Raw genomic sequence first — 21939 nt, 5'->3', positions numbered from 1 at the left:
TAGCGGAGTAACTAACGTAACTAGTAACTAAAGCTGTAACAGATGAATGTAGCAGAGTAACTAAAGTAACTAGTAACTAAAGCTGTAACAGATGAATGTAGTGGAGTAACTAAAGTAACTAGTAACTAAAGCTGTAACAGATGAATGTAGTGGAGTAACTAAAGTAACTAGTAACTAAAGCTGTAACAGATCAATGTAGTGGAGTAAAAAGTACAATATTTCTCTCTGAAATGTAACGGAGTAGAAGTAGAAAGCGGCATGAAAAGAAAAGACTCAAGTACCTCAACATTTGGACTCAAGTACAGTACTAGAGTACATGTACTTAGTTATATTCCACCACTGATCATTACTGAGACACAAACCACTGTGCAATACACTAAACTGTGAATAAAATAAAAATAAAAAAACAGCAGCAGCAGCACATAACACTGTTATTAACAACAATAATGAAACAGCAGCACAACATGTAGGCTACATATTGTTGCATAATCATCACGCCTTTAGAATTTTTTTCTAGAATTCAGATGCAGGATCCGAGCTATAGGTAGTAGAAGGGACGGACTGGGACCAAAAATTGGCCCTGGCATTTTGGCCCAGACCGGCACACCACATAAGATCACAAATACCATCCCTCCTTGCTCTCCCCTGAATGTGTATAGCAACTCCTACTCCTTAAAACTATTAACGCCATGTAAGGGGTAAGGAAGAATCCTTGAGAGTTGACACATTAAATACAAAAAAGTGCCATTTATTAATATAATAAAACGGTATACTCCTCATGAATCATAAAACAATAATATATATATATATATATATATATATATATATATATATATATATATATATTATCATTTCACGACTGAAGAGGCCCTGTGCTTTAATTTCAAGAGGTCTAGCATGACTTTTTGTCTGCCAATGCAGATAGAAAAGCTACAATTCTCATTAAGAAAGCTTGCATGATGTGCAACGTTTATCTTGGCTACTTTAAGGACACAAATGCACAAGCACAAGCTTAAGGTTTGATGAACCCTAAGGTGGTGTTTTGCTTATTATTAAGATGTAGGCTACTTTGTTGAATGAAAGGTAGGCTAATATTGCCTAATAATAATAAAACGGTGAGAAAATGATCAGTAAAGACTCAGATACCCCCGCATGTAGCCAAACTAATGCAATGATACAGTATAGTATGCCTATTTCTTTTATTGTTGTAGTGTTATCATCAACAGTTTGTCCACCATTCAGTTTTATCAAGGGGTTAAGTGTTTTAAGGGGAGTTGTGTTTACCGCAGCCGGTTGTAGCTTACTCCCTCATCTCTGTCCCTCTCCTCCTGAGTCTCCTCCTCACTGTGCATGTCACTGTAGCCGACACCAGCACCGCTATCATCGGCCACGGGAGCTGATGAAGGTCCTGCTACTGGCCAAAACATGTCCATTTGACACATTTGGCAGCGTTTTTTTTCTCACGCAGCTTCTCAGCACCTCCTTTGCGTTTCTTCTCCATGATCTCTATTACTGTTCTAGCCTGGCAGATGCACACCCGAAACTGCATGCAGGCAGAAATCCCAAAGAGGGTGCTGTTTAAAGATATACTGCCCTCTTCATTGTCTTGGTTAACCTTATCCTCACCTAGCGCCACTTCACAGCTAGCTGCTGCTGTAGCGGCATATTCATCGCTTTGGACTGTTGTTCTTCATGTCTGTATCCCCAACAGTAGTCGTAAAAAAAGTTTGTCATCTTTGGCAGCGTTGCCAAATACTTATCGGCGTATTTTTTCTTTTTTTAGACTCGCTAGCTTCGTCTCTGTTTGTGTACTTCCCAGCTCTCCTGTCACTGTGTTTCTCTTTCGCGCCGCGCACCGTTATGGACTAGTCCATTTCAATTTGAAAGTAAGAAAAAAATAGTCTATGTGATATTTTTGACTAAAGTGTTTTTTGGCCAGCCCAGAGTCAATTGAAAAAACAATGGGCCAATTAAAAAATAATTTTTTCTTATGGGCCAATTAGGGTCTTTTTTTTTCGCGCTGAAGTAAATTCAATATAATAATAAATTGTCTGGCTAATCCGGGGCCCCTGCACACGTGGGGCCCCTTGGCTGCAGCCTCACAAGCCTGTGCATTAATCCGCGCCTGGGGGTGGGGTAAAAACAGGAAGCAAGGGTGTGTGAAGTGGAGAGCAAAAAAAAAAAAAGGTACGCCGAAGTTTACTGGAGACCCCCATTCTCGCTTGAACGGAATAAAAAAGAACCAAACTATCGTGTGAGGGACCGACAACAAGTTGGGGTTAGGCCTACTAAGCTTTAAGTAAGGGCCGAATCTGTTCGTGTCGACTTTGACACACTGCCTCAGTTGAATAAAGGTCGGCGAAGCTATTAGCAGTAGCGACGGAGTCGTTTGATGTCAGCCGCCTTCCGTGTGGCCCTGGAGGCGAAAGGTTAGAGCCGGGAACGAAGCGTTGTCAAATCTTACTCAGCGGCCAGTTAAGCTCTTTGGCCGACCTGGTCGGCGGCAGGGCCGTCGGGACTCACCCGGAAATGACGAGCGGAATGAGGTGACTACAGTCTCTAAAAATCTGATGAAAATCTTTTAAACTGACCTTTGTTGAGCTGATATGAAGACAGATTCAGCAACTGCATGGCCTATTTCTCGCTTTTTTTATTGAAATAATAAGATTTACAAACAAACATGGCTGCATAAAACTCGTTATAACAAAGTGGGATACAAGGAAAATATAGCCAGATGGAGCAGCACTTAATACAAACAGGAAATATACATGTGTCTTAGTAACAAAAGTAAGGATGGTTATTAAGGGAGAAGAGACATTCAAACATTCAAACAAAGAGAAAAAAAAAAAAAAAAAAAAAGGGGATTCCAGTCATTGTTCAGCTATTAATCTCAGTTGGGAAGTGTTTTAGGGTATCATATATGTTTTGTGCTTTAGGACTTTTCAGAGTTTTTAAGGATTTCAAGTACATTTTAAACTCATTTAAAAAAAAAAAAAATTTGGGAGAGGATTTCATAATTCTACATTTGTGAATAAAGAATTTAGCTAGACATACAATTGTATTAGTACAGAGCTCAACACCCTTGCTTTGCAATATCAATCCAAATGTTATATCGTCACAGGAGAAAGAGGTTGGGAATGAAGACATCTGTTGCTTAACCCATGTATGTATATCACACCAAAATGTCTGTATCACATTACATGAGAAAAACATATGGTCCGTAGTTTCAACATCATTTTCACAGAATGTACATTTATTATCATCTATACCAAAGCAAAGTCTCAGTAATTCTTTACAGGGGTAAATGTTGTTCATTACTTTGAAATGTGTTTCTTTCACTTTAGGAGAAATGTTAGAGTGTTAGATACATTGTTCTTAGTTTAGTGATTGAAACTTTATCAAATTTTTGTAGTATATTATTTTTATTATGCATTTTAGGGTAAAGATAATCAATAAAACAATTTCTAATAAAGTGGTTAGTGCATTTTTTATCCAGAATAGAGAACCCTTGAATTGATAGTGGGGCCAATTGTGGTTGTATCGGATAGTATGCCAAAATATTTCTTGTTAGAAGGACAAATCCTTGGGGTAGTGCTTTATGTAATTTAGTAAAGTCTGATTTTAAGGGTTTGAAATTATGTTTGATGCAAAACTGTTCATAATTTAAAAATTATCCGTTGGTATCCATTAAGTCGACCACGGACCATATGCTTCTCCCATACCAATCCTAAAAGAATAGAGATTTGTTGCGGTGCAAAATATATCTATTGTTCCAGAGTACAGATGTGTGGGGTGAGAAGTTATGTATGTATAACATTTTCCAATACAAGAGTATTTGTTTGTGAAACTCTGACAATGAAATAGGTAGTTTGTTAACATTACAGTCCGCTCTGAGAAGAAATTCTAATCCTCCAATTTTTTTGAATAAGGTCTTTGGAATACAATACCAAAATGAGTTGCTGTGTTTGATCCAAGATTCTAACCAATTTATTTTTAAGGTTCCATTAAGGCAGTCAAAGTCAATAACTTTTAGTCCTCCATCCTTTGTGTCTTTAACCATATTGCTTTTCTTCATATAATGTGGTCTGTTTCTCCAGATGAAGTTTAGGTTGATTTGGTTGATAGATTTAATCAAATTGTTTGGAATGGCATTGGAGTAGGCTGGATAAGTACATCTTGATAAACACTCCATCTTAGTTAGGTAAATTCGACCTAGTATTGATAAGTCCCTCTGTAGCCATATAGTTAGTCTTGATTTGCATTCTTTAATTTTATTTTCTACATTCAGAAGTTGGCTTTGTTTTTGGTCCTTGGAGAGGTAAATCCCCAGGTTTTTGATTTCTGATTTAATAGGGATATTACAGATGTTTTTCAGTGAAGTGTCATGTACAGCCAGCAATTCACACTTTTTTAAGTTTAATGTTAGACCTGAGGCTTTGGAGAATTTTTCAATTTTGGCAATAGTTGTTGATATTTGGTATTTATCTTTTAAGAATATTGTTGTGTCATCCGCTAGTTGGCTAATTATTATGTCTGTGCCAAGTACATTTAGTTTTTTAATATCATTACAGTTTTTGATATAGATTGCTAGCATTTCTGTAGCTAAGATGAACAGGTATGGTGAGATGGGGCAACCTTGAGGAATACCCACATTAATCTTGAAGCTTGGGGTGGTACCACTAGGTAATAGGACACAGCTACTAATATCTCGATATAATCCACCAACCCATTTCCTAAATTTGATTCCAAATCCAAAGTGTTCGAGCGCCGAAAGAATAAACGGATGCTCCACGGAGTTGAATGCTTTATAGAAGTCTAAAAAAAGAAGGAAACCATCATCCTCTATTTGGTTTCTATACTCAATGATGTCCATTACCAATCTTATATTGTTGTGGATTGACATTCCTTTTAAGAACCCTGACTGTGTATCTGCAATAATGTTTGAAATCCCTGTTTGAAGACGAGAAGGAAAGATGTAAGTTAGGAGTTTGTAGTCTGAATTTCTGAGTGTAATGGGTCTTCTGTTATCTATAATTCTGGGGTCTTTCCCGGGTTTTGGAATTGAGATGATAACTCCATGTCTCATTGTTGGTGGAAGCACACTGTTCAAATATTTCGGTAAAGACTTGTAGCAGCAGGTCTCTTAAATCCATCCAAAACTGTCTGTAAAAGTCACCTGTGAGACCATCGGATCCAGGGGCTTTGTTAAGAGAAAGACGACCAATTACTGCATCAAGTTCTGTAATTGTTATTTGACTGTCACATGTTTGTTTGAGGCCATCCTCTATTTTTGGAATATGTTTTGCTATGTCCTGAAAAAAATTCTGACAGTTCACGCTAGAAAATTTAGAGCTGTAGAGCTGGCTATAGAATTTCCAGATTTCTGAAGAGATAAATTTTTCATCTGTGACTTCATTATTATCAACCATCAGAGAACTGATGCTATTTTTTTTCCTGTCTTCTTTTTTCAAGACCACAGAAATACGCTGAATTTTTTTCACCCTCCTCTATCCATTTAGCTCTGGATCTAATGAACGCCCCTTGGGCCTTATGACTGTAGATTTCATCTAGTTTAGGTTGTAGGTTTAAAATCATTTGTCTATCGTCTTCAGATGGGTTTGGTTTATTGCAGTACATATTTAACTGATTAATAATGTCTACTTCTTGTTTTTCACTATCTTTTTTTAATTGTTTTACTGAATGAGATGGTAAATTGCCGTATTTTATATTTTATGAATTCCCACTTTTTGGTAGCAGTTATTAGCTCCTCAGAATTGGCATATTCTTTAATTAATAATTAGATTTTTTGGCAGTAGTTATTATTTTTGAGCAGGCTGGAGTTAAACTTCCAATATGTGTGTGAGTGGATGTTGTTGCCATTGGGTTTGATCTGTAGTAGAATAACACTATGATCTGTTAGTGGAGCAGCAGAAATATCAGAGCTAATATCATAAGCTAGCAAATGATTTGCAATCAACCAGTGATCGATTCTGGATTTATAATTGTGGTTTGAGCTAAACCAGGAGTATTTAGATATTTCTGGATTTAAGTGTCTCCAAGTATCAATCAAATTTTGTTTTTCGCAAAAGCTCGTAAATATTGTATTCGGGTGACTTGCAGCGTATCTGCAAGGGTACTTATCAAAAAAATCATCATGAACTAGGTTTAGGTCGCCGCCAATGATAATGTTATCAGTTGAGTGTGTTAATTTGAGATTGTCTAAATGTAAACTAATTTGTTCAAGTAGGTTTCGATTTTCTCTACCAATATTATATCCATAAATGTTGACTAAGATGAATTTCAGACCATCTATGTTTATGATAAGAATCAGCCAGTGACCAAATTCATCTGCCATGTGGGAAACAATATGACCTTTGAAGTTATTTAGGAGGATGGCAACACCTGCTGACCTTGAAGTACCGTAGCTAAAGTAAGCTTCATCTCCCCATTGTTTAGACCAAAATATAACATCATCAATCTTGGAATGTGTTTCCTGCAAAAAAAATATATTTGACTCCCTTTACAAAATAAAAAAATACTTTTTCTTTTGGTCATGTCTCTTAAACCCCTTGCATTAACAGAAATTAGAGGAATGTTACTCTTTAGACTGAACATGGAACAAAAAACAAACAAAAAATATGAATAAACAGTCACTTACTTAAGACAGCAGTAAAGGTTTCCTATTAAGAGTAGATAATAGCAGCAAAACCCTGAGAATATGTTTTCATTCAAACTCACTTGTTTTTGGGATACAAAAGCCCTGGATAGTTATGTCTATGGTGAGACTTTTTGTCCATTAATGAAAGCATGCGGGCCCCGGAACACTGCCTTTAGTCCTGCCTTCCTTGCTTGTTCAATTTTCGTCCATACAGCCCTCCGCGCCTCCCTGTCTTCCTTGGTGAGGTCTTCTGCGAAACGGATGTTGATATCCTTGCAGACGGGGTGAAGTTTGGTGATCCGCCAGAGTTCGTCCCTGAAGTGGCGTCCTGTGAACTGCATGATGATCTGACGAGGGCGGTTGGTGTTACTCGGCCCCAGTCGGTGTACCGAATCCAGGATGAAATCCATCTTCTCCTTCCAGTGTGGCACAATCTTTCCGATGATATCAGAGATGATTTGTCGTGTGTTTTCGTCTTTTCCTTCCTGTAAGCCATTTACTCGCAGGTTCCACCTTCTTTTATAACACTCCAACTCTACAACTCTTTTTTTCCACTTCTGCAGCTCTTTTTTCCAGAACTGTGTTCTCCTCTTTCAGTTGTTTCACCTCGGCATGCAACTTTTGGCACTGTTCTTTACAATCTTTGATCTCGGCAGAGTTAAACTCCACAGCTTTCACGATGTTGGTTAGGGTCAGCGTGTTCTACTTTAGCTCCGCTTTGAAGTCCTGCATCATGCTTTGAAGAGTGCCGACAGCAGCCAGGATCACAGAGTAAGAGGCGTTGTCAGCATGGGCTTCAGCAGTCACGACGTTGTCTGGTTTTGACTTTTTCAGTGGTGCTGGTGGTTTAGAAGGAGATGCTAAGATGTTTTTAGTACCTCTGGTGTTAGTTTCCATCCTTTCAGGACCGCCATAGTCGTGTTCTTGGAGAGCCTTCGATTTAGCATTAGCTTTTGTGCTAGCCATGTTATGGTTTGCAATATATCGTATTCCAGGAGGTGCTCCGGGACACTCACACGCTTCTGAATTATTATAATAAGTTCCCTACAATTTTACATCTGATATCTCAGGGTGTTGTTGAGTTAAAAGTTCATTCTGTTGATATTCAAGGCTTTGCTACTCTGAGCCATTCACAGTGCGTCTGCTCTCTCCGCCATCTTGAGCCGCCCCCCAGGTCTGAATATCTATATATCTATGTGAATATCCGGAGAAAACCAACCCATGTGACCTGTTTGTCCAATCAGCTGTCGGTTTTCATTTCTTGGGCAACATTACAGATTAGCGCCGCCTGCTGTTATGGAGGCGTATTACGTCTCGTCTCCTCTCGTCTTTTTGTAGTGTCCCGAGGCAGTTTTTTGGACCTCGGGGACGCGACTGATCATATCGACAGGGTTTTCTGTCAACGGTCGGCCGTCGGCTATATGTGTCTACACCATTAGAGAACGTTACCCTGTGAGTGAATATTGGAGTTAGGATTCCCTGCCATCCAGACGCCATCTCAGCGATCCACCCTGGTTTCATCTGCGGCACGTCGTTCTGGACATTCTGTCGCCACGGATTTTTTTGTTCACGACTTACACCAGAGACTGAGGTATGGCTTATTTTTCACTACTTTGACCGTGGACTGGGAGCGTCAGCAGCTAAGGCTGTAATACTGTCACGGACAATAGACTCTGGGAGCAATTTTCAGCAGACCCAAAGCTGCACCTTTGGAGGGACAGTGAGTGTAAACAAAAGTGATTCTGGTTGAACTTATTGATTGCTGGACATTTAAGCATAATTAGCATGCTCTGTTAAAATGTCAATAATTTACTGAAACTGTGCTTTTGGGTTTTGTTGACTGCAAACTGGTGTTTATTTTCCTCTGTGGAATATCGGTTAAAAACAGTTAGGGATTGTCTACAGTGAGAAACTTTTTTTTTGAAAAGTATATGTTTTTTTTCTGTCACATTGAACCTTATTTGGTTTCATGTAATTTTATTTTTTGGGAGTAATTCCTGCAATAGCAGAGTTGAAACTAGTCGAATTTGATCGGACTAGGTTTAATTTACGACAGTTAAAAGGGTCAATCAATAAATAATTTGTTGAGATATCTACCAAGTTGTTATTGTAAATTATATTTCTTTTATATTGCTCTGGAGTAGGGGCGTCCCACCTATCTAGCCAGGTATAGGATACAGGGGGGAAGATTCTGCAGACCTTAAATTTGGTTTAGGAGCACATCACACTTCAAGTGGTCACTGTGTTAGAGATACAAGTCCTGAAGCCCATCCTACCATACCTTCATTGCTCCACGTTGATTAGGGAGATCAGCCAGATAGGTAACAACATACTTACTGAATTAAGTACTGGGGCCAATTGCGCTGGGACGTACAGACCCAGATCTTGTACTCTTCCAGTCGTCCAGAGCAGAACTATACTAATAACACCCCTACATAGTGGGGCTTATCCTCCACTACACATGCACCATCTTTCAGAAAAGATAAAGAAACATGAGCTGTCAAAGACCCACATGGATAGGTGTTCGAGATTATCTGCTTTGGGTAGAGTGAACATTGTCGCTCAACTGGATGAAGGATACAGGCTAGCTGTCCGTCGCCAAAACGATGAGGTTAGCAAGAACCGCCACATCCTTAACCGGCTAATCCACTGTGTGAAGTTTTGCGGAGTGTTGAAACTGAGGTCTCCACCAACCCTGGTATTTTTCTTGGACTGGTCAACTTTTGGCGTTTTTCCACTCGACTCTACTCGACTCTACTCGCCTCGACTCGCTGTGCGTCCGTTTTCCATTGCAGATTTTAGTATCGCCTCAGCGTGGCTGGTCGTCATAGCGACTGCCATGGGCGTGGCTTAGTAGCTTGCTTTCCCATTGACATATCCCCGAAGCATTTCCTGGTTCTCCATCTCCGTAAACAACATGATATCAAAGAGATAATTAACGTTTACTGCTCCAGATTTCCCACCGTGGTCACATATATATGACTCTAGAGTCGCTACTCGCTGTGGAGATAATCGCCGTCACTCTCTCACTTCTCCCTCGCTCACTAGCTCCCCACACACACACATACGGCGACTCGACACACACACACATCACACATGCACACACCAGCGCACCAGTATAACCATCAGGCCACTTGTATGCGACGGAGAAAGCTCTGCGTGGAGCCTCCGGCAGCAAAAAAACACCGCTGGCTAAACTATTTAAAAATGCCGTCTCTCGCTAACAATGCAGTGATCAGTGACGCTTCTTTCCGACCAATCAGCAGCCTGCAGGGTTTCACGTCACCTTCTCGGCTCGCCTCAGCTCGCTTGGAACCTCGACTGAGCAGGTACTAAAAAAAGTACCTGTTAGCAGGTACCAGGTGCTTTTTTTCGTAATGGAAAACCAAAAAAGGCGAGTAGAGTAGAGTCGAGGCGAGGCAGGAGGTACCATGTAATGGAAAAGCGCCATTTGTGGCACAGTTAGATGAGGTGTTTGATGATCATCTTAAAAATGTTAAACTTTTCAAGGGCACATCAAAGACGATTCAAAACGAGCTACTGGAGTGTATGCTAGCGGTCGTGAGGGAACATACTGTGGAGGAGATGAAGTCGGCGAACTTCGTAACCATCCAAGCTGACGAGACCACGGACGTTTTTACACAGACACAGCTGGTGCTTGTGCTGAGGTACATCGATAGCAACCATAAAGTGCAGGAACCTTTTTTTGAGTTTCTTCCCATCTCGGAATCAACCTCAATCTCCATCGCCAGTGTGCTTTTGGAGAGACTGGTCTTTTTGGCAACAATGACAAAGTCAAACTCATTGCACAAGCTTACGATGGAGCCAGTGTGATGAGGGGAGAGAAGGCTGGTGTTAAGCAAAAGGTGCGTGAGCATTTCAAGAATGCCCATTATGTGCTTTGCTATGCACATCACTGAATTTGATCATGCAGCAAGCTACTTCTCGCATCAAAAGAGTGAATATTTTCTTTTCCAGTCTGAGCGGGATTGCAACTTTTTTTCCTATTCACCCAAACGGACCAGCATTCTTGACCAGACTGTTACACGAAGACTGTCCAGAGCTTATTCACACGGTGGAATTTCAACAGCAGAGTCGTGAACACAAAATACAATGTTTTGAAGCCATCAGGACAGGGTTCATTGGGTTCGTTTGACCAGCCCACCATGAGAGAGGCATCTGGCTATGTGAGGATGCTATATGATGAATGTTTTTCCTGTGGCTTTTTCACAAAATCATGCCCCACATTAATATTCTGTACCTGAAGCTCCAGAAGAAGGACATTGATGCTGTCTTCATCAAACATGCCCTCGACAGCTTCACAAGCAGCGTGCAGGCCATAACGTAACAATATCATTTGATCGTTTTCAAAGCAGAGTTTTGTCATTTGAAAATGTGGTAACACTTTATAATAACCATCACTAATAAATGGTAAATTGATAGTTAATTAATCTTTAGTTAATAGGTATTTTACTGTTAAGACAATGAAATGATGAGTTGTAATGTTTATTCATTATTAGTAATGTTATAATTGTTATTTTATCATTATTTTAGTGTCATATACAATACGTTTATAACTTCAGCCAGAGCTTTAATACTTTGTCAGTGGTTAATAATTGTTTTGTAAACCGTCTATAAACATTATCTGAATGGTTATTATTAAGTTGCATCTAATCCTTATAATAATAAATGAATGATTAATAAATGGTTTATAAAGCATCAAGTAACATTCATTTGGCCCCATTAAATCTTTTTTTGGCGATTTATAAAAGAGATCATTTTATTATTTGAACACTGATAATAGCTATCTAAATAATGTTTGTATATATGCTTTACAAAGTCTTTATTAACCATTAACAAGGTATTATTTTCATCAGATGAAACTTTACATTAGACATCCAAATAATGTTTACTGACGGTTTACAATTTCTTAATCATTAACAAAAAGTTAATATAATATATAAAATGTTTTGATGTGAACAACAAACTGTTAAAATAACAAATTAAAGCATAACTGATAATTAGTAAACATTATTAATTATCATTTTGTTGTTAGTTAACAGTAAAATAACTATTAATTTCAGTTTAATTAACTATCAATTTACCATTTATTAGTGATGGTTATTATTAAGTGTTACCGAAAATGTATGCATGAAAGGAGACTGCATTTGTGTTAGAAATTACATTCTCATTATATATGGCCAGTGGTGTAATCTATCTTACTTTATATACTGTGTATACTGTATATTGTGCTGAACGTCTAGGCTAGGTGAGACACAAAGGCTAACTTAAACACTAAAGACTTTATGCATCCCTGCCCATTTTAAGTGGAACTGAAATCTTTGTACTATACGTGGATAAATTGCATATACCTGTGCATGACATCGACTACAGTACTGTACATAGCCTAACAAACACATTGGTCTGTTTGCCCTCAGGGACTCCTGTCAACAGCAGCTGCAAGTAGCAACAGGAGCCAAAAGACCCAGAATGGCTTTGAGAGAAGAGGAGAAGCAGAGGCTGTCTGAAGAGGTCTGCGACACCATCCTGGATCACACCAAAGCAAGGTTCTCTTTCACTGGCCACCTTGTGCTAAGTGCTACCTTACTGCAAGCAGATACGTTTGAAGGGTACTGCCATTCATTTCCTGATGAGGCTCTGAATGCCACTGTGAACGCATACCCCATTCTGAACAAGGCAAAGCTCAAGACAGAATTCTCTCTGATCTATGAGAATCCTGAATTCAAGGGCTGCTGTGGTGCACTGGCACTGTACCAGGTTCTCATGAGCTACAACCTCCAGGAGACATTCTCTGAGACTGACTCTGTTGAACATCCTCATAACTACTCTCATGACAAGAGCTGAAGCTGAGAGATGTTTCTCAACTTTGACCCGACTTAAGACATGTCTGCGAAATTCAATGGGCCAGGAACGTCTGAATGCACTGGCCATGCTTTCCATAGAGAGGGAACTAGTCCTCAACATGCCTGATTTCAATGAGAAAGTCATTGACCGCTTTGCTGCATTGAAAGAGAGAAGAGCACAGTTTCAGCACCAGTAATGTAGCCTCTCTCTCTCTCTCTCTCTCATACACATACATATATACATACATACATACATACATACATACATATATATATATATCCCTCTCTCCCTGTCTGTCTCTTTAACACACACACACACCAAATCAGTTCAGTTGATGTTTTAAATGTTATTTTTTCATTCATTCAAAAAAAAGTTTAGAAAATATCAGTTCATGTTCATTTTTACAAATCTATACATATGGCCAGAATATGGTTGTTCATTTTTACAAAGCCAAATAGCTGTTTTTACCTTTCTAGAAATTATTTTCAAATGCTGTTTTCAGGCAAAATGTCTATCACTGTTCATGTTCATTTTCACAAATCTATACAAGAGGGCAGAATATGGAAGTCTATATAAATTGCTTATTAATAACTTGCATCAATGTTTTCAGTAGCTTCTATCAAAAGCTCCTCCTCGCTTGTTGTGAATTATGTTTTGGTGCACATATTTCCAATTCAACCATGAGGCCTTTTTGAAGTAAGTAATCCATTTGTATATCAGAATTCTTTAGTTAAACTTAGCAGCACCTCACCATTCTGGTTTGGTCTTCAATGTGTAACACCAAGATGCACAGACCACACTAGGTCAAACCTCACTTGTTCATTCACTTATTTGGGATGTAACTTTGCTTTTATTAAGTAGCACTTTGGTGACATCCTACATTCCAGAAAATGTAGTTCCAAAGATCCACTTCTCTCAACAATTTGTTTACTTGTTATTGCCATGCTGTTACTATTTATTGTTTAAAGTGTGCACTTCCCTTTACTCTAAAAGATTATTAGGCTGCACTACCTTTGAAATGTTGTAGATGTGGTAAAAGCTCTTGCTTATCCTGCAATCTGAACAAATACCAAGATGCTGTATTTTCAGCTGATATTTCATTTGTTTATGGAAATGAAGATTGTTTATGCAGTTTTGAGGACTGTGAAAGAACACCCTTAATTATTTGTACTGTGATAACTTATTTTGCTTTTATAAGCCAATACTTTTGAGATCAGTCAATAAATGCTTCTGGTATTGACTTATATGCTGCCCCTGTCTTTATGTTGTTGCTGGACATATCTTTTTAAAAATGTGTCCTGTTTAGCTATTTTACATCACACAACATTGGATTAATGTAAGTAATGAATAATTGGAATAATTAATTGTGGAGCCATGTCATTTTTGCTTATGAAGGCTCCTGTATGCTAATTTCTTACATAGCTTTCCACCTGTAACTTATGTAGCTAGAGGGGAAATCTTTCTGTTTCTTAATGTACCCATTGAATGGGTCACCTTAATCATTATCAGAAAAATTGCACCCCCTGAGAATTTTTTCAGGAGCCGCCACTGCTCTAGAGCACAAAACTCTCCAGTTGCCTCTCCGTCTGCAGAATTTACTTATTTTCTTACAAATATTAGTTGTGCTTTGTGGTTGATGTGGAGGGTTATAACACTAGGGAAATCCACTTGCCAGTCTACTGCCAACTCTGCTAACCTCCTGCCGACTCGGGTAGCTTAAGCTAGCTAACCAGCTGGCTAGTCAAATTTTCAAATGTATGTTCCCGACTATGTGGACAAGCAAGATCATCTCTGCGTCCATCTCCATCTCTACATCAAAGGCGTGTGGAGGAATTGAACACTGACACTTCTCTGCTAGGCATCCTGTTGGCCAGTATGCAGTGTCAGTGTGCTGTGTTCCAACGGGATGTCAGGAGCTGTGGTGTCCTTTTGCTGAGACTTGGCTGGATGCTGCCTGGAGATAGTCTAGAAATCTAGCTCTGCCAATGGTGTGTTCCCAGACCCAACATCTTGATGTGGGTCTGGCTTGTCAGGCTAGCCTGGAGTGCCAGTGCCATTCAACCGGGTGACTCTTTTTCTGTGTGCCGATCTGATGGCCATTCTGCTTTATAATGAATTATGCACAAGTTCAAGGACCTGATGGGATTACATTTTACTGGAATTGTTCCTTGTATGATTTCATGTGACAAATAAATGGCATTGATTGATTGATTGATTGACATTTCCACCATAAAGTGGTGCATCACAAATCATTAGAACAGAGGAAATAAAGTGGGTATCATTTGTTGTATCGTCAAGGGCCCATTCTGAGCCAGGAAAAACCCTGGAAGGAAATTATTCCCTGCACAAAGCAAAGCAAAAAGCAAAAACAGTATGAACACATACCACTAGAAAGAAAGTGTTGTTTTTTTATTTGGTTGAGCTGAGCCATTCAAAACATTACCAGTGAGTTTTAAATGAACTTTAAGGATTGGGCATAACCATTGCTTAAAACTCAAACCCAAATGTATTTGTATTGTATTTGAGTAGTTGTATTTCGTTGTGGCAATGACCAGTGAAAAGGAAAATAAAGGTTCTGTCTTTTCAGGCTCAGACATTCAGGATACAGCTTAGGCAATTGTTCAGTGTTCAAGTAGGAAACACCCACTACTACCAAATCTGATTTAGACCTGTGGGAATAATAGATCACCATTATGAATTTTGACTCAAGCGATAAAAGCTTAAACCTATTCAAGGTGTGATCAGATATCTGAGAGATAAACAATTTTGTCTTTTGTTTTCTTATCACCAGCAGTCATCCTTAACAATAGCAAGATTTAACAGTGACTCAATATGAATGGAAAGCAGAGATTACTTCAATTCACCTCAATTCATTATAGATCCATTAGTATTGTTTTACTGCACCCAAATGAGATTATGTGGCTGGGTGAAGAGGGCCTGCTAATCAGCAATTGTTTTCAGTCATGCTATTTGAATCCTGTTGTTTCATAAGAGGTTCAGCAAATCACACCCACAGCACAGTTCATTAGATTAGATCAGGTTAAACTTTATTGTTACTGCAGAGAACAGGTACTGAGACTACAAAATGCAGTTTAGCATTTAACCAGAAGTGCAAAAAGCAGTAAAGTGGTATAGGTATAGAATTATATAGAATGAAATATATAGATGTGTAATGTAATTTAAAATACACAGTAAGGGGTTTCACTATAATAGATATAAATAGTATGAGTCCCAGTTCTAAGCATGGGCACGTGGGGCACCCCCCACTCCATCCCACTCCCCCAAAAAATGCTCCGCCTACCCCAACTAACGCCAGTGTCCTTCCTTCATCCCATATTTAAAAATAAGTATTTTATTTTGTCCTTGTTGGTTCAACCATCACCATCATAAAATGCCGCATCAAAACAATATGTTTTACTAATATCTGATTTGTTGGTTTGGCCCTATAGAACATGGAGACACAGCTAGGCAGCGGTGTCACTTTTCTGATCACTAAACTTCATTACTGTACACAGTCGACCAGGGGTCCGTTTCAGAAAGCAGGTTTAGTGAGATGACGGAAAGGTTTCTTCAGAAAGGGAGGTTATTTAAACCTGAGAAGGAGGGGTAACTCCAGCCCGTTTCAGAAAGAGAGGTAACTTAACCTCAGAGTCAGTTACTATGGTAACTGAGTCTGTGAACATAACCTGGTCGGAAGCAGGTTTTCTTCAATAAATTTCAAGTTTCTCTCAGTCTCCTCCCTCTGACACAGCTCTCTTTCATTTCCTCATTCATTCATTCAGTCTGTATCAGGCGCATTTTAGTGCAGTGTTGTCATCTGTATGAATAAAAAGAAGTGTTGGTTTATTAACTGTTTAAAAGTGTGCAGAATATAAAAGTTATTTTTTCTTCTCAAAACATGGCATGTCTTTTTGTCGATGATCCTGTTGATGAAAAAGCTGTATTACTCTGCAGTAAGAGTTAAACATACGTCAGGAGATGATATTGAGGCCCGACTACATGTATTTTCATTTCCAGATAACAACCTTTTTGAGAAGTCTCGTTTTTCTTCACAGTTGATCAGATATGTAGCCTACATAACCTTATCCATCCTCATATCACTAACATCACCCATCGTGGACATGCTATTTGTGTTGCAAACGGCAGTTTTATTTACAACATTGGTGATGCGGAGCATATTAGTAAAGCCACTGTATGCAGAGCCGTCAGAAGAGTGTGCCTCGCTCTGAAATGTTTTTTAAACTTTTTTGTAGTGTTCCCTGAACACAAACCAGTGAAAGCCATTAAAAATAATTAAATGATTATAAATTATAGTTCTGTTAATGACATGGTGCTGCAGCCTCAGAATGGGATTAGTAGCTTACTTTTTTGCCCGCAGGATTGCACCTAAATGAAATTATAGGTGTTTTTTTTGCAGCAGCAGCCATGTTGCAGTTTTAACAAAATATATATTCAAACTCGTTGTATGTGTGCATGAGTAGTTCCAGTTCCAGAGGGGTAAAGTATGCCAACCGATTTGTTTGTGGTTGTTGCAATGGTGAATCTTAGTATCATTGCTCCATTAATGCTGCCTTTTTCTGTGGTGCACATGCTTAACTCTGAGTGAACCAACGCAAATCAGCTGTTCTGGAACCGAAAACTCAGAGTTTCACATCTCAGGGTAAATCAACTCAGAGTTGACTTTCTCTGTCCTCTTGACTCTCTCTGCCCTCTTACTTCACAGCAGGCTCGCAAGTCCTCCCCAGCTCCGTAGTTATCTGACTGTGCATGCTGAAAGATCAACCATACGGGCTAAATCTAAACACCCAGATGATCTGCTTACCTATCAGTCTCTTCTTTCCTACTTCGCTGCCTCTATTTCTGCAGCAAAAAGCTCTTTTTATCAAACCAAAATTGAATCCTCTTTCTCCAACCCCAACAAACATTTTTTCTATCTTCTCTAACTTCCTGGAATTCCCCCAGTCCACCTCCTTCCTCCTCCCTCCTACCAACCCACTTTGTCAACTACTTTGTAAAAAAGATAGATGACATATGCTCTTCATTCTCCACCACACTTCCTGAAATAATCTTACCATCCACCACATCCAGTAGTCTTTGCTCTCTTACCACTTTATCTCTAAATCAAATTCTGACTATAACAATTGACAACTCTGTGGTAGTCCCAACCCAGACTGCTAGAAACCTGGGTGTGACACTTGACGACCAACTCTCCTTCACTGCCAACGTTGCTGCAACTACCCAATCGTGTAGATACAAGCTGCATAACATCAGAAGGATACGTCCCCTTCTATAGCAGAAAGTTCTGGTTCAGGTTCTAGTCATCTCACGTCTAGACTACTGCAAATCCCTCTTGATTGGCCTGCCTGCATGTGCCATCCGGCCCCTGCCGCTCATTCAGAACGCAGCAGCTTGACTTGTCTTCAACCTCCCCAAGTTCTCTCACACTACACCGCTCCTCTGCTCTCTTCACTGGTTACCAATTGCTGCCCGCATCTGCTTCAAGACACTAGTACTTACATACAGGGCGACGAACGGATCAGCCCCAGCATACATCCAGGATATGGTCAAACCCTATACCCCAACCCGCCCACTCTGCTCTGCATCAGCCAACCTGCTTGCTGTCCCCTCACAGCGAGGGAGAACTAATCACTCAACGAAATCCTGACTGTTTGCTGTCCTGGCTCCTAAATGGTGGAATGAGCTTCCTATTGACATCAGGATGGCCGAAAGCCTACGCATCTTCCGCCAAAGGCTAAAAACACATCTCTTCCGACTACACCTCGGATAAACAAAAAAAAAAATTATATATATTTCTTGAAGCTGCACTTTCACATGTCTCTTTGTAGTTTTGCTTATTTAAAGCTAATATTACTTACTATTTGTTGTCTGGAGTTTGCACCTTCAAGGTTGAAAGCACTTAATTGAAAGTCACTTTGGATAAAAGCGTCAGCTAAATGACATGTAATAGTTCAGGGTTAGACTCAGAGTTTGTTAAACCTCCTTCCTGAAACGGGTCCCTGTAGTTTTTGGTATTAGCTAGATTTTTGAGTGACTCAATGAATTGCGTTGAATGCTTGTGTACTATGGTGGCACAGTTGGGCATAAACTACATCAACTTTGCCATTATCCCAACAGCTACAGCTCTTGGAGGGTAAAGCCTATATTTATAAAATCTGGGATTACAGTACATAACCAACATTTCCCCTGCTTCTTACCTTTCCCGTCTGCTGTGTGTAGAGCGCTGCTTTGTGCTGTCGGTGTTTCTGTTTGACTGACACAGCGAAAGGATGAAACTTTGCATTTACACAAAAATCAGCAATGCGGCACCTTCCCGCAGGGTTGTGCGGAGATGTGCTGAGGTTGTGCTGTGAAACAATCAGAAAATAACGCGTTAGTCCTCTGATATGCAGCTTTGTTCTTGCGAGGGCGGCTCTCCCTCTCTTTATTCAAGTAGTGGTTTTTACCCTTATTTTGCCCAAAGTTTCACTTTTAGCTGTTTGATAAAAAACATAACTAGGGTTTTAGTGCTGTTTTGAAAGTGATATCCCATAAATTATGTGAGGATGAGGGGCAGGTATATGGACAGGTGACTGGGGAAAGGCAAGACAAGAGGGAGTCAGGTCTACTGCTGGCCAGGAGGTTTGAAATGAGAGCAGAGTCAGAACTGGGGAAAAGCATGGAGGATGAGAAAAAAATACAGTACAGGCCAAAAGTTTGGACACACCTTCTCATTCAATGTGTTTCTTTATTTTCATGACTATTTACATTGTAGATTCTCACTGAAGGCATCAAAACTATGAATGAACACATATGGAATTATGTACTTAACAAAAAAGTGTGAAAAAACTGAAAACATGTCTTATATTTTAGATTCTTCACAGTAGCCACCCTTTGCTTTTTTTGATAGCGCTGCAAACCCTTGGTGTTCTCTCAATGAGCTTCATGAGGTAGTCACCTGAAATGGTTTTCACTTCACAGGTGTGCCTTGTCAGAGTTAATTAGTAGAATGTTTTCCCTTATTAATAAAAAAGCAAAGGGTGGCTACTTTGAGGAATCTAAAATATAAATGTTTTCAGTTATTTCACACTTTTTTGTTAAGTACATAATTCTATATGTGTTCATTCATAGTTTTGATGCCTTCAGTGAGAATCTACAATGTAAATAGTCATAAAAATAAAAAGGAAACGCATTGAATGAGAATGTGTGTCCAAACTTTTGGCCTGTACTGTATGTAGAAACGAAGTAAGTGGATGATAGTCTCTCATTGCCAGACCTTCCTTCACAGCGTTGAAGAGGAGAAAAAAGTGCTCTGGTTTACTGGCATTTCTTCAAACTAGAGATGCACCGATTGACCGGTTGGTGACCAGAATTGGCCGATTTTCACGTGATCGGCCATGACCGGTGACCGGCCAGTCAGTCTGACATATGCCGATTTTATGCCAGTCAAATGCTGTAAATAAATAATATTGTAAAGGCTACCATACAAAATGCATAGGAATTATATATAGGCTAGCACATAATAACAATAAACCCACTATTAATTACATTATCTTAATGCAGTGTAACTACTGTAGCATGTAAATAATGCACATAAAATACAAACAATCTAATGGTGATTGTTGTATAATTATCGACTTAACAGCCATGTGCAACCTAGCTAGCAGGTGAAGAACACAAACAACGAAATCACCAGCTAACAATGAACTGACAACATAAGTTACACGACTTACAGTTCTCAAGGATGCACATACGCGATCTCCACTGGCTAGTTATCCCTCGGACAGCGAGTTTCCTTTTCCTTTCTCTCCCTTTTCCACCGGGTGGCACGTGTGCCCGCTCGCGGTGTGAAGTGCGGTCCACGCTATTCTCCGACATGCACTCTAACAATCACTGGTTATAGACGGCCTTTTGTACAAATGCATTACCTGTTTTCCCTGTTTTCATACAGATGTTTAGTTTGCTAAATATATAAAAAAATTTTAGTTGGATATTTGATGTGAAAAGAAGGAAATGGTTCTTCCATAACATTGCACTTTAGTGTGTGAATTTCCCACACCAGGAGTAATTTATAAAGTTCTATTTTAGAGCAATCAATTATCTGTTAAAAAAAAGTTCTATGCAAGATGTAAAATGTTCTATTAAAGAAACGATAGAAAATAAATATTTGTGTGTGCTGTAAAGTGGTTAGAAAAAATGAAATCGGAATTGGCTAAAATCGGTATCTGTAGGTTAAATTCAATGAAAACTCGGAAATCGGAAGCGGACTAGAAAATTGTAATCGGTGCATCTCTACTTCAAACCAATCACAATCGTCTTCGGCGGCATTAAGCACCGCACGGAGCAACGGCACCTCTGCAAAATAGCCTCGGGAAGGAATTTGTTTTGGTGGAACATGTGTACATTCAAAGGTTGTTTTAGTCGTGCAACACAAAACTCGGATTGGACAGATATCTAGCTGTCTGGATTTACCCTGCAGAGATCTGAGGAGCTGTTACCATAGTCTTCATAAATCAACCTGAGTTTTAAATGCCAACACAAAGAAAGCGGAAGGTAACGGACATTTCCGAACAATTCACCTGAACAATCCCGGAAGTCCAACGTCTTGGATATAGACTAAGTAGATGCTAAACTTGACAAATTGTGGTGAATGACAAGACAAACTAGAACTGCAAGCAGTTATGACGGGGTCCAAGCCTCCTCAGCACGAGTCGCCCCCGACAAGAGTCGCCCCCAATGATCCGGGGAGCATGCGAAAGCGGAACCCAAAGCGCACCGGTGGGGAGGCAAACATCAGTAAATATCGATAGGCGTGAGCCGCAAGGTCTGTGGTACATTACCCTTGCAAATATCCCATTAAAGCAACACTAAAGAACTTTTCCCGCATCGGTCCCTCTACAGCTTGTAAGCGGAATTGCCATAGGCGGAGTTTGACATTCGAAAAAAAAAATAAAACTCATTGTAGCAACTGAGTAGCAACTGAGACCTGGGGAACACAGCACGATCACAAATGGACAAAACAAACATGCTAAATAAACATAGGTTTATTTTTTTAAGCAGATTTGAATTTAAATTGCGACAGATGCAAAAAATCCACAACAATCTCTGTCCCCAAAGGGCAGGCACAGGCACAGGCGCTCTGCTGCTGCGCAGGCTGCACGCTTCTCTGTTCACAACGCTGCCTGTTCTGCTTAACGTGAAAAAGCTTAACGTGGTTTAATGTACCTCAACAACGATCATCAAATGTATCATGGCCATATCTTGAAATGAACACTTATGCCTGTCAAAAGAACTTGACAGGCTATGGCAAGGAAAAAGCGAGGAAAAAGCTTGTACCTAAACAATGATTACCAAATTTCTCTCATATTGCTCCTCATAACCACTGAAAACTGTCAAAAAATCTAACCAGAAATGTGGTG

The 21939-nt window shown here is 39.6% G+C and overlaps 1 protein-coding gene across 1 annotated transcript in view; it reads right to left on the bottom strand.

Moving 5' to 3' along the window:
- LOC114554979 (mucin-5AC-like) overlaps positions 1-20398 on the bottom strand; it is a 108041-nt gene extending 87643 nt beyond the window's left edge. Inside the window, exons 1-2 of the mRNA XM_028577102.1 lie at positions 20254-20398; positions 18739-18834 (exon numbers count right to left, since the gene is read on the bottom strand). Coding sequence (XP_028432903.1) covers positions 18739-18834; positions 20254-20398 — 241 coding nt within the window. The remainder of the gene's footprint in view (positions 1-18738; positions 18835-20253) is intronic.
- Between the last annotated feature and the right edge of the window lie 1541 nt (positions 20399-21939).

This window comes from Perca flavescens, chromosome 1, assembly GCF_004354835.1.
Source record: "Perca flavescens isolate YP-PL-M2 chromosome 1, PFLA_1.0, whole genome shotgun sequence".
Classification (NCBI taxonomy): Eukaryota; Metazoa; Chordata; class Actinopteri; order Perciformes; family Percidae; genus Perca; species Perca flavescens.
The sequence above is the reverse complement of the archived record's forward strand: the minus strand, read 5'-3'. Positions and strand labels throughout refer to the sequence as shown.